General features: G+C 31.4%; 1 protein-coding gene across 1 annotated transcript; it reads right to left on the bottom strand.

The window, feature by feature from the left end:
• Nucleotides 1-592: 592 nt before the first annotated feature.
• On the bottom strand, nt 593-2,078 carry LOC149260118 (bidirectional sugar transporter SWEET3b-like). Its single transcript, XM_089456740.1, has 6 exons — nt 2,039-2,078; nt 1,826-1,862; nt 1,505-1,727; nt 1,224-1,385; nt 965-1,087; nt 593-808 (listed from the first exon to the last, which is right to left on the bottom strand). Exons 1-6 carry the CDS (start codon nt 2,076-2,078, stop codon nt 593-595), a joined length of 801 nt encoding a protein of 266 aa, XP_089312866.1.
• Nucleotides 2,079-15,471: the final 13,393 nt, after the last annotated feature.

Genomic DNA, 15,471 nt, shown 5'->3' with positions numbered 1-15,471 from the left:
TTTCTTTAAACTTCATCTTTTCATATATACCTTTAGACTCCTAAATACCTAATAAACTACTTTAGTCTCCTAACTACCTAATAAACTACTTTAGTAAAAAATATTTTAGAGATTCCTAGAACTTCAATTCTGAATAAAGTGTTTTGATAAATCATATTTCAGAATTACTTTAATAAATTATATTTAAATTTGAGTTACGGAAACTAATTGAACTCAATTCATTTACCTTGGAATTATTTATGGAAATTAAAACAACAGAAAGCAAGAGCATGAGCAATGCGAAATTGTGAGACCAGCATTTTGACAAATTTAAAATTGGTGTTTCTAAACATCTCCTCCTGATACCGAAATTTCGGGCACAAATTTTATTGTAGAATACAACGAGGATATATATATGGAATGGAATCTTTTTCATTTTCACATTACCAAAGACAAAGTGCTCTGATATATTAACTTGATCATTTGTGATCGGAAGTTACGGGTATAAACAGTAATGACGGATGAAACAATTCGATACGGATGCAGACTTCTAAGGTGTGGATCATAATGAACATACAGATTGCAAAGAGACGTGTTTCACTCCCGCCTCTGCTCATACTTTCAACTGCATTTCGATGTCTTGTTCATAGGATTGGCATTTTTCATTGTCCTCTTCACTCTTTTCTTCACATTTCTCCTTTCTCAGTTCCAACGGTTGGCCTCCATCCACTAGTTTTGCATCTTCAACACGTGGGCTCTTTTTGTTGCGATAAAAGCAGTATAAAACCAGCTGAGCCAACCCTAACGGCACTCCAACAAAATTTGGTGCCTGCGCAAAATATGAAGTACACACAAAGCAACAAACCATTTAGCGGTAGTTTCAAATTAACGGTTCTTACTGCGCGATATTGTTGGGTCTTATAAAGTGATCACATGAATTTCATCCTATAAACTGGTAACAACAATTTAATTATTATATTATTACCATGATGACAATATCTCTGCTGAGAGAGCCATACACCATCCACAGCACACTTCCCAGGAAAGCGAACAACGAGAAATAGAAGCTCGGCATGAATTCCACGCTCTTCGTTTGGATTACCATTCTCTGAATAGTAATAAGCACAGTAAAAGGACATTTACAATAGCCACTATCAGTAGCAATAATTGATGCTGAACGCTGCTGAGCCTTCCGAGATTTTTTTAATAATTATGAAAATTGAACAGAGCAATGTAAAGCTTACAATTACGGATAACGGTGAAGCGTAGAGAATAACAGTCGCTACCATTCCTGCAGTTCCTACAAGCACCTTCTTATGCTTGTGATCACTTACAGCACAAAATGAAGCAATCGCAATAGCCCCAAACAGCATCAACGCACAGGCGACCATCCCAGCCATTTTCTTCTGCAACAATTATAGAGAGAAACAGTAAGTGCATCCCCTCCAGATTGCATTAGTTTTACCCAGTCGTATCTTCAGGTTCTAGTTATATCAGAGGTAATATACTGAAATTCCAATATTACCTTGGATTTAGGTGGAGCAAATATAAGATAGATGCAAACAAAGCAGCACTCGATAAGGAGGCCAATGCCATTGACAACCATAACTACAATGTTATCCCACCCGTTGCTGATCAGAGGGGACCCATAGAACGTATAGAGAAGACAATTGAAGAGCGCTATTGTGTATGGTAACCCCGAAAAGCTCTCTGTAGTTCTCTTTTCTATCACCCTCTTGAATGTTGTACTGTTCACCAATATCACAAAAAAATATCAAATTAGCCCTATACCCAGTACGGTGCTTTATTCCGAGTTGAATTTTAGAATTTTGCACACTTTACTCACATTGGTGCACCATACATGAGCAAAGCAAAAGTACTTCCTGTAATGTCATGTCAAACCAGAGAAATCAGTGGACATGATTATCATTTTTGTTCATACTATCTCAAAAATGCAAAAAATAGGTTTGATGTGATCTATAAAAACAGAAATTCATATCTCTGATTATAGAGGACTGAGGCACAGCTTTATATTAGGGATTTTGTGGCGCTCAGAGACCTAAAATTCGAACCGCCAAGCGCATGAAGTTGTTCATCATTTCTTTGTTCTCAAACGCCGAGTTTTTTACTTGCGTCACGAGGAAAACAAGAAAAAAACAATGCCTCTAAGCGGGGAGGTGGCACAAGTCTTGCGCTTACAGCATTTGCAGTATGGGCATACAACTATGGGAGGGTGGGTGTATACTTATACCAGTTTCATCACTTGCAATTTACTTTGCTTTTTCTCTGTGTCTGCACGGATATTCTCTGACTTGTTGGACGCCGATGCAAATAAACGTCATGCAGAATGAGAAAGTTGACTTGACCACATTATACAAAGAGAAAAGTACATGTTATTCAAATGGTTTTTGGTTGATCGTGCCTCAGCGAATGCATTTCATGCCTGCCTGGCAACTGTTGACAACAACACAAATCTTTAGTGCTGTATTCCTATCCCACATGCATGCAGACAATTAGTAATTTAATATTCAGAAAATGTCACCACCTTTGGTTTTGTTGATCCCCGCATATGCCCCGGGTTATCTTACTCCACATATATATAAGAACGGTTCACAGGGCATCTCTCTCAGTTGAATCTTTTCAACTTTCCTCTATTTGCTTTATAGGTATCTTAGGATTAATTTTCATTGGTACGTCGTATTCATTTCTGAGTTTAAAAAGTGTGTCCACATGCTTATGTCGGTTTAGTTGTAACTAAAAAGTTTTCCGTAAATGCCAATGAAACGCTCTTCCCCGTTGCTTTTAAGTTTGAATCTTTCCTCTGTTTGTATTAAATGTGTCAGGCGAGCTTTTTTCTGTACGGTTTAAATGCAGCCTCAACAACTATTTTACACTTTATTCCGGGTCAATAAGCCCATGCATAGTATGCCAAAATATGTATATATATATATTAAGTGGAAAAAAAAGGTTTTTTTATTATATTAATTAAAAAAATCATACAAGTATTTTTTTCCTTTCTTTTCATACATCATTTGCATCTGTAAAAGATCTCATGTGTAATCTATTTCTTAAATTTGAGTTTATGTCCAATTTTGTTAAGGCTATTCAACTTAGTGTTGTCTATGCCAAGAGTATCGTCTATATATATATTTTAAGAGGAAAAAAAAGGTTTTTTTATTATATTAATTAAAAAAATCATACAAGTATTTTTTTCCTTTCTTTTCATTTCATACATCATTTGCATCTGTAAAAGATCTCATGTGTAATCTATTTCTTAAATTTGAGTTTATGTCCAATTTTGTTAAGGCTATTCAACTTAGTGTTGTCTATGCCAAGAGTATCGTCTATATATATATATATTTTAAGAGGAAAAAAAAGGTTTTTTTATTATATTAATTAAAAAAATCATACAAGTATTTTTTTCCTTTCTTTTCATACATCATTTGCATCTGTAAAAGATCTCATGTGTAATCTATTTCTTAAATTTGAGTTTATGTCCAATTTTGTTAAGGCTATTCAACTTAGTGTTGTCTATGCCCTCCAAAAAAATAATATGCAAGAGTATCGTCTTTTCATTATGGTAGTGTCTTACAAAACTTAAATTTACTATGAGTAATTAATGTTGCTTGTGTTAATAGTGACTTTTTGTTCAAAAGTAAATCTCCTATTTTGGAAAGTAAATTCCTTATCTTGTTTTGCTTTTTATATATGTGATCAAAATTGATATGATGGAAGGTGTTTACCAGAGCCTTGATCTGTTTCATCCCGTTATTTAATATGGGTGGACTGAAGCTACTGAAGCGGCTTCACGGAGTCTATGATGCCCTTGGTGCCTCCATATATCTAAATGTGCTCCATACCAAGCCATTTTGCCACAATCCAGACTCCCCACATGGCTATAATTTGTGCTTTATTGTTTGTTCCTTGTCTGCCTTCCCACGAAAAGTGGAAAAAATTGTTTAGTCTAATGACTATGAAAGCATTGTACCCACATTTTCTCGTGGAACATGCACCATCAAAGAACCCCACTGGGAATACTTGCCATATATCTATGAGTTCGCATTTCCTGTAGTTGTTCCTCTTCTTCGATGGTCCAATTTCATTAAAATATGTTATTGTGTTAATGACATCTTCCCGAACCATTGCTCCCTTTTGTTCAAAAATAAGTGTGTTGCGGTTGCGCCAGATGGTCCATATAATGTATAGAGGGAGAAATCTGTAACTTATATGGGTTTTTGAACCAAGACAAAAGGCAAGAAGTCAATGAATAATAATGACGTAGTGGATCAATGTTGTAGTATTCCATAACCCCATCCCAAAGTGCCCTTGCAAATAAATGAATAGTGGAGAAACAAAATGAGGAGTGTCTTCTATTCCCCTCTTACACAAAAGAAAAATGCCTAGACCTGAGAATCCTCATCGTTGTAGATTTTTCCATGTCAATATTTTGTCATGAATTGCCAATCAACTGAAACATTTAATTTTATTAGGAATATCCCACTTCCATATGACCTGAGTCCAGATTGGAAAATTATTTTCCTTCTCTTTCCTAGGTAGACTATTGTATATATCTTTAACCATGAGAAGTCCCTTCTTAAGAATGCCACCCCATGTCATGGCGTCCTCTTTTTCACTGAGGGTGATGGCATTTCTAATTTTCGTGATATAGATTTCCCATTCAAATACATATGCATTTGACATCTCTAATTCCTACCCTCGTCCATGCTTGTTTGTCAATATTATGTAAATTTTGTTGAAAAATACGTTTAAGAAAGGGTTTACCTTTTCGGTGATTGAATTTAAGGATGTCAATAGATAATGAGTGGTTTTCATTCAGACCTTTGATTACACCTAAGCCGATCTTGATCTTGGAGCCACATCACTAACCTCCCAACGAACAAATCCCAAAAGCCATTGTAATATTTTCATCATATTATTCCAAATGTAAGATGCATTCTTTTCTTCCTTTCCCCATTGCTTAAACCATGTAGAGAAATATTATATGTACATGTATTTGTCCTTTATAATAAGTGGCCATATACTAGATCTGGACATAGCCCTCCACCTGTTTTTAATGATCAATGTTGTGTTGAAAGCAGAAGGGTCTATGATCCCCCAGTGACCTTCCTCGATTGTTCTAGCTATTAGAAACCATTGAACAAATGTATCTTCCCTAAGTGTTGTGTCCTTGCCCAAATAAAGTCTCCCATGATTGATTGAATCCTTTTAATACCTTTTCGAGGCAAAAGAAATAGGTGCATCTAGTATACTGAGATATTTTGTAGCACTGATTTTATCATTATCATTCTACCTCCCATTGTCAACCATCTATGCTTCCAACAATCCAGCTTGTTGTGGAACCTATCGACCAACCAGTCCCTATCCTTGTTACAATAATCGTTCGGCTTCAGCCTGAACCCCAAGTATATTATACCTTCATCAATATGGTTGGAACCCATTCCAAAGAGCATATTGATGTCCTTCATCATCGGTTCCTCACTATCATTATGTATCAGATAGATTTTGCGCCATTCGTACATAATCGTGTTGCATCTCCAAATGACTTAATGATGTTATGTATACATGTCCATTCACCAATTATATCCTGTCCTCTGAATATAATAACATCGAAAAACATTAAGTGAGAAACATCTTACTGTTTAGATACACTTACCCCTGAAATTAATCCTTTGTCCCTTGCATCTCGCATTTTCCTGCTCAAAATGTCAATCACCAAGAGAAATAGCATGGGGGATAGCGTGCAACCTTGTCTCAGTCCTTTGTGGGCATAGAAGAATTGTGATGGCAACTCGTTTATGATCACAGAAAAGTTTGTTGTCTTTGTGCACACCATAATCTAGCAAATATTCAAAGGAGACATACTTGCTTTAACCAATACCAATTTAAGAAATTCCCAATCAATGCAGTCGTATGCCTTGATTAAATCCACCTTAAGGAGGCAAGAATTTTTTTTTTCGGGATTTAACAGTGCGAAGAATCTCCTGAGATATACCAATGGCGTCCTAAATCTATCTACCCTCAATGAACCCAAATTGTTCTTCAGTGATATGCTTAGATAGTATCGGATTGAATCTATAGGAAATCAACTTTGAAATCATTTTCTATATTCAATTGCAGAGGGATATCGGCCTAAAGTCTGCAAATGCAAAGGGGTTCTCCTTCTTTGGTATCAGTGTTATAAATGTGGTATCGATAACCCTCGAAATAAATACTTTAACCCTATATTCCTCAACAGCCACCAAAAGGTCTTGTAACATCAATTCCATGAAATAAATAAATAATTTAACCCCCTACCCATCTGGACCGAGACTCTTTTCCTTCGCACATTCCCTCAAAGTTTCGATCAGCTCTTCTCTAGAAATTTGATGTCCCAATTTTTTATTATCCTCCACAAAAAAACGTATTAGGGACGAGAGAAATAAAGTCTAATTGAGAGGGAAAAGCATTCTCCTGGGCCATAAATTGGCCCTTAAAATGAGAGATAGCATCTTGTTCCAAAGAAGATTGGGAGGTAAATATTATACCATCTAAGTCTTTTGAACTTCCATATGGATTTGGTATGTTTTCTAAGGGTGAATTGTCGACGGAAGTGCTTGGATTTTTTGTCTCCCACTTGGAAGTACAAATATTATAATAAAACATTATGACCATCAGCTTCGAAGACAAATATTATAATAAAACATTATGACAATTATCTTGGTATGGGGCAAAGATTTGAGATATTAATGTTATATGCATCTCACAATGTGTTGTTTTTTGTTTATTAATTTTGTTGTTCTATGTTTATTTTTGATTAAAAAAATGTGTTTATTAATTTTGTTGTTCTAGGTTTATTTTTAATAATAAATAAATAAAAAAGTATGGTTTAGGTAAAAATTATTTAATAAATTTTAAAATAAAATAATTATAATTTAGAAGATAAAAGTAATATTTTTATTTTTAATAAAAAATAAATAAAAAAGTATGGTTTAGGTAAAAATTATTTAATAAATTTTAAAATAAAATAATTATAATTTAGAAGATAAAAGTAATATTTTTTATTTTTAATAAAAAATAAATAAAAAAGTATGGTTTAGGTAAAAATTATTTAATAAATTTTAAAATAAAATAATTATAATTTAGAAGATAGAAGTAATATTTTTTAAAATAGAAAATTTTAATGTTAGAATTATAAATAATTAAGTTATTAATTTAATTGATGATTTTAAATCTAATTCTTTGTGGCTAGATGAGTACTTTGTTTTATCTAACTAATAAAGCTATCTAATTCTTAAGACTTAATAATTTCCAATGGTGTAATGAAACATGGATATTGATGATCATTTTTCTAGATTTTACTGTGTAGAAAATTAGAAACTTGTAACGCTTTGGGTGGATGCTCCACCCACCATCATGGACAGATAAAGTTTCAAATGATATTTAACCATATCACTTGTATGCATGGTTTGGACAATAATATTGTGGATTATGTGATATCAAATATCTCTATACAACCTAATAGTCAATTTTGACATTTTAAATGACCATGAGCACAACTCTGATAATATACCTTTGACCCTATAAATATTGTCATGCATAAAAGCCCCATTTAAACTCTAAACTTTGTCATGCATAAGAGCTCCATTGAAAAGAACTCTACTAAATAAAGACACTTTCTTTTTACAAATAAAGTTGATCTCTTCTTAAACTTACTTAAATATCATATCATATAAGAACAATAGATTATAATTTTATGACAACTCTCTCTACTTCCATAAAATAAATTCTCTCAATTTATTGAGTAAAAAGAAAAATAGATTTCACAATGCTTTATATGATAATGAGTATAAACTTGATATGAAGTTTGTGGATATATTCTCTCTTGATAATCCTAAAGAAAAATAGAGGAGATTCAAAAAAAAATTATAACTTATAATCTCAAAATTATAGGAAATACACCATATCTTATCCTCCTCATAGAAATGATCCCTTCCACCATTGGGAGCACAACGACGATTAGTTACTAATGTACAAGTACAAGGTAAACAACATGGATTATAAGAGTATCTATTTAATGTACAAGAACACGATAAACAACATGGATTATAAGAGTATCTCCAAAATTGCTTTCTATTCCAATCAAAATCACTGATGACTTAAGCGGATGGCATATAGATGCCAAGTCTTTGACTAAATAATTAAGGAATAAAGAAAGAAGTTATTTTATATCATATATATGATATTAAAAATATATTACACTAAAGTTTAAGAAGAATCCATGGTGCAATAAAGAATTAGATAATAAAATAAAATTAAGATACTATAAGGAGGCAGTTCTCCTCTATCTTGAAAAGTATCTCTTTGTTTTCATTTGAGTAAATAAAATAATTAACATTGCTAAAATAAAATCTAAATCTCACCACTCTCACCAAATTTCATAGTTAAACATCATGACATGTAAGTTTGAAAATGAAAAACACTTTTTCGTAACACCAACATCAACCTTTATATCATCAAAATTGTAACAACATTTGAATGCTTCTTTTAATACAATTCAAATATCAAAATAACATTTTAAAGAAATTCAAATAATCTCTTACTTTTCTTAATACTAATAAACCAATTTTTATTTTAGTAAATATAAATAATTATTATCATCATAAATTTATCTTATTAATTTATTATAAAAACATAATTATATTACATAGTTCGTAAATATATGTATAATAAATAGTACATGTCATATTTTATATTTTAACCAACATCATAATAAATAAATTTACCTTACTTTATTTAAAATTATAAATAAACAAATAAAATTTAATTCTTTTAAGGTAATTGTCATCCTGTTTTATTAATATTCATACAACTTCTAATAAATTAATACATTACACAGTGTCTATAATTATTTTTTTAATTTATAAATAAATAAAAATGAATATGTAAATTTTGTTATAATATTATATTAAGATATTTATTTTTTATATTTTTATATTTTAAATTATCTTTATTAATATTATAATAAAAAATAATTTTATTATTAAAAATATATAAATAATATTAAAAAAAATAAAAATCACAATAATGCCATAACAAAATTCTCGAGGAAATCACCCAACATGTGAAACACTTTTCATCATCATGATATTCACGGTACATTTAATATTTTCACTCTGATTTATACTAAACTTATCTAAGAAATAATACTGCTTTTAGTAAATTTAATAGGAGATGTTTTTAAAGAGATTTTTTTGGAGGTTTTTCCCGTGGGTTTTTCTGGTCAAAATTTGACAGTAATTTATTGAAATCGCAAGTTTGATAGCTAATTTCTGCACAATCAAAGCGTCCCAGGAGTTTTTCAGGGTGCTGAATCCAAATATGCAGTTAAAAAAACATTTTAAATAATACAAATCAAGATTTAACCTCAATTTTTCCGCCGGATTCCGTTACCGGCACTAAAAACAACTCCAATTTGATATCTTAACATATTTAAATGTAAAGACTTGCTTTTAGAAAATTTAATATATTAGCTTATTCAAGTGTAGGGATAGTCCAGAAAAGCTTGCTATTTGTAAATGTAAATATGGTGTACAAGCACTTACATCGCGGTATTTTGTTTCTTTTGTAACCAATTTTTTCATTAAACCTTACAAAGTGTCTAATAGTATTAATCATTATGGCAAGTTTTTCTCTCCGATTAATCATTATGGCAAGTTTTTCTCGGAGAGAGTTAAGTATAATTAATAATTATTATGATAATAAAATGATTATTTTTTGAAAGATTGAATTGAGATATTTAAGATGTTCACTATTTTTATGTTGAGGAAATGTATTATATTATATTATATTATATTATTTTTGAAAGGTATATGAAAATTTTAGTAGTATGTTGTTTTGAGGATTGATTGTTTATTGGTAAACATCAAGCATACTTTTTATATTTATGTTTTTTTGTGTTGAAATTAATAATGGGGTCTTTTACCAAAGTGTTACCACCATAGCTAGTTAGGACACTTTCTACATGGTTCTTCTATAAATGTACTTTATTGGCTATGCACAATATATCTATGCAAATTGACTTGAATCTTTTTACAAGTTCTAGACACATTCTTCCATTGTTGATTTGGAAAAAGTACTTATAATTAAATTAAATTTTGATTTATTTCTTGCTCTCCATCATGAAGTTTCTTTGGTGCCTTGTGCATTCCTTTTATTATCTTTTCAAAACACTTTTCCTAAAAAAAATAATTTAGGTAGCCATCCCATTACATTTCACTATTTATCCCACTTGACTCCCACTCGATCACCCTCCTCTTGCAATTCACCCTCCTCACCTTGCATAGGATAACATTGCACTTTTCACAATATTACCTCTCACACCACCATAGCTTATTGTGCCTTTCATCACTCATGGGGTCCTAAAGTATTATTTTGTGAGATAGAAACCCCTCTCATGGACATAATCAATGTGCAAAATATGATTGATCCTAGTCCTAACATTGTATAGATGACTCACCATATCTCTTAGCCAGTTATTACTATGATATTTACCCACAATTACTAGATTATGGATTAGGTGTTTAAGTAGATTATAGGAAATGGTATTCAAAGTAATTTGGTTTCCATTGTCCATGTCAAGGCATTGTCTCTACCAATTTATCTTCGACTTGACCCTTATCATCTTGGGTGTTGTTGTAGTGAAAACACAACACCCTCATTTTATTCTATCATAATAGACATGGGGACCCTTTTTTACATTATATGTAGGCTTTGAGTGTGATTGCATCATTTCAAGTCTAATTTGATTTTTATTTACATTTGTTTTATTTTTATATTTTATCTAAGATTGATTAAGTTTGTTTGTTAATAAACTTTGTAAATAATTTTTTGTTTTAAACATCCTAGATTAATAAAACATAGCCCCCAAGACCAAGATCTTCATTATTATTATTAGTGGCTATATTTTCCAAATAGTGGCTTTGGCTTATATTATAAAGCGGATGTGTTCTTTTTATAAAGTGGTTGCGACATATCGAAAGATCCATTTCTAAATCCTCAATATCATAAGTCCTAAGCCCATTTATAAAGTGGTTGTAGTTTGTTGGAGAAAGGACCCATATACCATGTAATCATCCTCCGCTCTCATATATTGGAGAATCCCTATCAGATTTTTATTATGTGTCACCACTCAAAACCTCTGATATGCGATATTCATTCACCTCTGAACTCTGATATCATATTTCCCTCGGATATCCCTAAACACCTTCGCTCTTATATGTTTATATATCACTCTGTTGATCTTCGAACTCTAATATATCATTCACCTCCGATATCTGGACCCGATATTCATAATAACAATGGTTTAATCGGAATATCGTGTCCGCTTGTCTAATCGGAACAATTGTAAAACCTCCAATATCAAACCTATGATATTACGTACCCGATATAGTTATCAAAAAGAGTTCAATATGATATCGCATCTACCCCATATTGGATCTACCCAATATCGCCAATATTTTGTGTTGTATAATTTCAAAATTTGCGATGAGCTAAACCATTGATATCACTAGGCTCTTGCCACTTGTCACTTCCATATGGGGTCACTGTTATAATAATTGAAAATCTCATTTTCAATGGTTTTGCAAAAAGCTTGTTTATTTTTCAATTCGGTTTTCGTCTAAGTTTAATAATAGAACTCACTTCTCTGTTGTATTTTGAAACATGGATGATCCGAGGGTCGATAAGGAGGAAGTAATAGTTTGATCCAATATTTCCGAACACTCTCTTCCATGTGTAACAACATAGTTCTAAAATGGGGACATTGTTCTAATAGAAACTAAATAAGGCCAACATGTGGGTAACAAATTAATCATTTGACTAAAGAACACCACTTCGTTACAACGATATCCAGATTGGACTTTCCATTTCTCGAGAGAATTAGGGGAGATGGTTAGCTCTGTAAATCTGTATAAATACCCTTGTATTCAATCTTGTTCAAGAGGGGTCGCAATCCACACATAGGGGAATTCTCTGTAATAATTTGATTTGTGCTTTTGCACTATTGTAGAGCACAAAGAGCTTTATCGTAGAGATTCTAGATAAGTTATGGCTCTGTTATAAAGGGACTTTGCACTATTGCAAACACTTTCATTGAGGGTCAGAGCTACTCTCGAAAGTGCAGTAATAAAATTTTGACATCGTTTTAATTAATTATTTTCTTGTGTACTATTACTGGAATGCAAGATTATTGTCTCACTATTAAAGTTTCATTTTTGTTTCTAATATTTATTCTAAATAGTATTATGTTTATTTGATATTATGCACTATTGTTGTGTCATTGACATTTTTTTGTTGAAACTTTGTTAAAGATATCTTTGCAGGGTATAATGAGATCGGAATCAATCTTAATTCATTGAAATATTCCTGTGGTGACTAATAACTATTTATTATTCATTTGCAGGCTTATTTTACTTTCACTTGTATTAGTTAATATGAACTACTTCCTTTAATTAATACAAAATCACATGATGAATTATGTCAGTTCTTTCCCCCTGTTTTAGTTAACTTGCTCTCAGATTAGGAGAGGATTATCCCATTCTAGTTTGAGATGTTGTTTTCATGTTTTAGATTAGTTCTGCATCTATATCTTAGTTTGCATCAAGTCCTCTCTTAAAGAGTCAAACTTTAGTTGTGGCTTGGTTGAGCCCTCGTTCAACTTAAGGATCACTTTCTTGCCTGATCAGCAAGAGGGTTAATCTGATGTATCTTCTCTATTAGTAGGTGAAAGTCATATTTTAAGTGAAGATAGAGAGAAGGTAATTGGACCTAGTTTAATCAGTCATAACCACCATTTCAATGGAAATGGAGCTGCTTTAAGTTCCCGACCAAGTGGTCTCCCTAATAATGTTGTAGGCGGAGATTTTTGAACCTCCAAAAGGTGGTTCACCAAAAGTTCTCAATGCTTATTCATGTCATCACAATGTCCCGTCACCTTTTTTATTGGTCTCTATTGTAATGAACAAGTGATGTGAGATGTACATTTTCTTTATTATATATACTTGTTGTTGGGTATTCCTTTTGAGTGTGAATATTTTACCAAATATGAATTCATATGAACTCATACACCCTCTCCAGGGATAATCAAACCTATTTCTTTTAACCCTTTATGCCTTCAATGGGTTCAACCCCTATCCAAAAAGTATGTAGTAAGGTAGGTCACCCTTCATAAAAATTACATACTTGTCTCATTTATGAAGTGAAAACTAATAAGCCTCCAAGTTTGTACAATTTACTAGACCCTCTTCTCATTCAATTCAATTAGGATTTTTTTTAATTCCATGATTTTCCATGTTCCTTCCATAATAAATGTGACATCGATTGAATCCATATATCCCATTTCCTAATTCTTATGTTGATCAAGGGTTACATTTACATTGACCTCTTGTCTTGCACATTGATCCATATTGTGTCTCTATATGCCCACATATGCAGTTAAAGGCTACAATAAAGTAGTGATAAAATAGAATGGGTTCCAATGACTCAAATTACAAAATCCTTCTATGTTATAATAAGAGGCTACGACATTGAAATCAATCCTTACTTTAAATATTAAAAACACTTATGGCTCCATAAAGACATTTGAAAAGAGAAAAAAATTAAAAGGATAAACACAACCATGAATTATCTTCTATAAGAAGTAGTTATAATTGAGGATGGCATTCCAAGACTATGATTTGACACTTTACATCATCATATAGAGGTACTTTTATGTAAAACTCTCTAGAAATTTTTTTCTATAGGGAACATTTAGTTTATATTCCATACAATTGTCATCCAAACTAGGATGCATTAGCTAGAGATAAAATCCTTGGGTCATTTCCAACAAGCACATAACATTTCTCTTATCATTGTAGTGTAAGTTCTAAACAAAAAAATTGAATAGGCTTCTAATTAGGGTTCTACCTCCAAATAACTACAAATCCCAATGATCAATAGTTAACTACACCTATGTTGGCATAGTATTAGATATCACATTATATTTTTAGTTATTAACTCTTAACATGGATAATGTTTTACTTTTGTCCCCATGCTCATGGGAACTACCTTTACATACTCTTTATCTTCATGCTATCCATTAGTGTAGACTTTGGTTGTTCTTTTTTAGGGTCATATATTCTTGTTTACCTAGAACATCACAAAGATGTTGAGATATAATCATCTATAACAACATGTATGTGTTGGAACAACTAAATAATATTGTAGGATTCACTATCAAGCTGCCAAATGAGTCATATTTTGCATTAAAATCTAGCATGCTTCCAATCAACTTGGAGATGATACCAAAGCCAATAGAAAAAAAATGTGGTCGTGGTGGAAGGCTTATTATATGCACTACCAATTGTTTTAGGGATTTTCCAATGTATAGATGTTGGCATGATCATTCAACTACTTGTCAACTATTATGAAACCTGAAATGCTCCACCAAATGAAGAAAAACATCCCAACAAATGATAGCCTTCAAATATTACATTTTTATCCCGACTATATATTATGTGCCTCACAATAGTACCATGGAAATTTTATCAACTGCACCACTCAACTATGCACATCTAGGCCATGATGCAATATAGGTTGAAGTCAAATTTGTATCACCTTTCTTAAAGTAATGGAGCCATTGTTCACTTAAACTAAGACGAAATGGTACAAAATATGAAAGAGCTAATTGGATAATAATAAAGTTGAGTTGTACTAGATAATTAATAGGTAGTTATAAAATTAGTAAAATAAAAAGAAAAATAAGTCAAGATAACCACCTCTCATTTTGTAATACATTTTTTCCTGTAAAGAGAAGGTGCTTATCTATGTAGGCACAAATTGTTTGGTCTCAAATATTCACTTACGCTCTGACAATAAGTTCATGTTTGTGGATCAATTAAATATGTAAATGATAGAGTGTTTTGATAAATATTTTGTAAAATTGTAGCGAATATTTTGTACCTGTAGGTGACTATTTTTGCATTTTTTAAATGTTAATATAGATATATATTTAAATGATAATTTATTTTTTATATTGTAATTCTTGTACGTTAATATTGTAGCATAATATTTTTTAAGAATGAAAATTTATAATAGAAATAAACAACCTCTATATTTTATAATTTAAATACATATCAAAACAATATTAAATAAATAAATAAAATAAAAAATAAAAATATTAAAGTATTAGATTCATGTCAAAGCCTATTAATAAACACATATGTCAATATAAACAAAGTACTAAAAAAAAATTTGAATTTCAAATAATGCATATTTATTATAGATTAATCATGTATTCCACAATGTGCACATGTTATATAACATCACACACCAATAAAAATTACAAATAAACATAAAAAATAAAAATAAACCCCTTCCATAATTTGAAATATATTAGAGAGATTTACAGGTTTGTTGCTATAGACATTCGAAAATCCTATAAATAGTATTTTTTAT

The sequence above is a fragment of the Pinus tabuliformis genome, chromosome 6, assembly GCF_031772625.1.
Source record: "Pinus tabuliformis cultivar Carrire ecotype Pingquan chromosome 6, CPIR1, whole genome shotgun sequence".
NCBI classification, from domain to species: domain Eukaryota; kingdom Viridiplantae; phylum Streptophyta; class Pinopsida; order Pinales; family Pinaceae; genus Pinus; species Pinus tabuliformis.
This window is presented reverse-complemented; position numbering and strand designations above follow the sequence as displayed.

Coding starts and splice junctions, on each gene's coding strand:
- LOC149260118 (XM_089456740.1), bottom strand. CDS start 2,078: ATGATGAACAACTTCATGCGCTTGGCGGTTCGAATTTTAG. Junction 1,088..1,223: donor CTTCACCGTTATCCGTAATT/GTAAGCTTTACA, acceptor ATTACTATTCAG/AGAATGGTAATCCAAACGAA. Junction 809..964: donor GCAGAGATATTGTCATCATG/GTAATAATATAA, acceptor TATTTTGCGCAG/GCACCAAATTTTGTTGGAGT.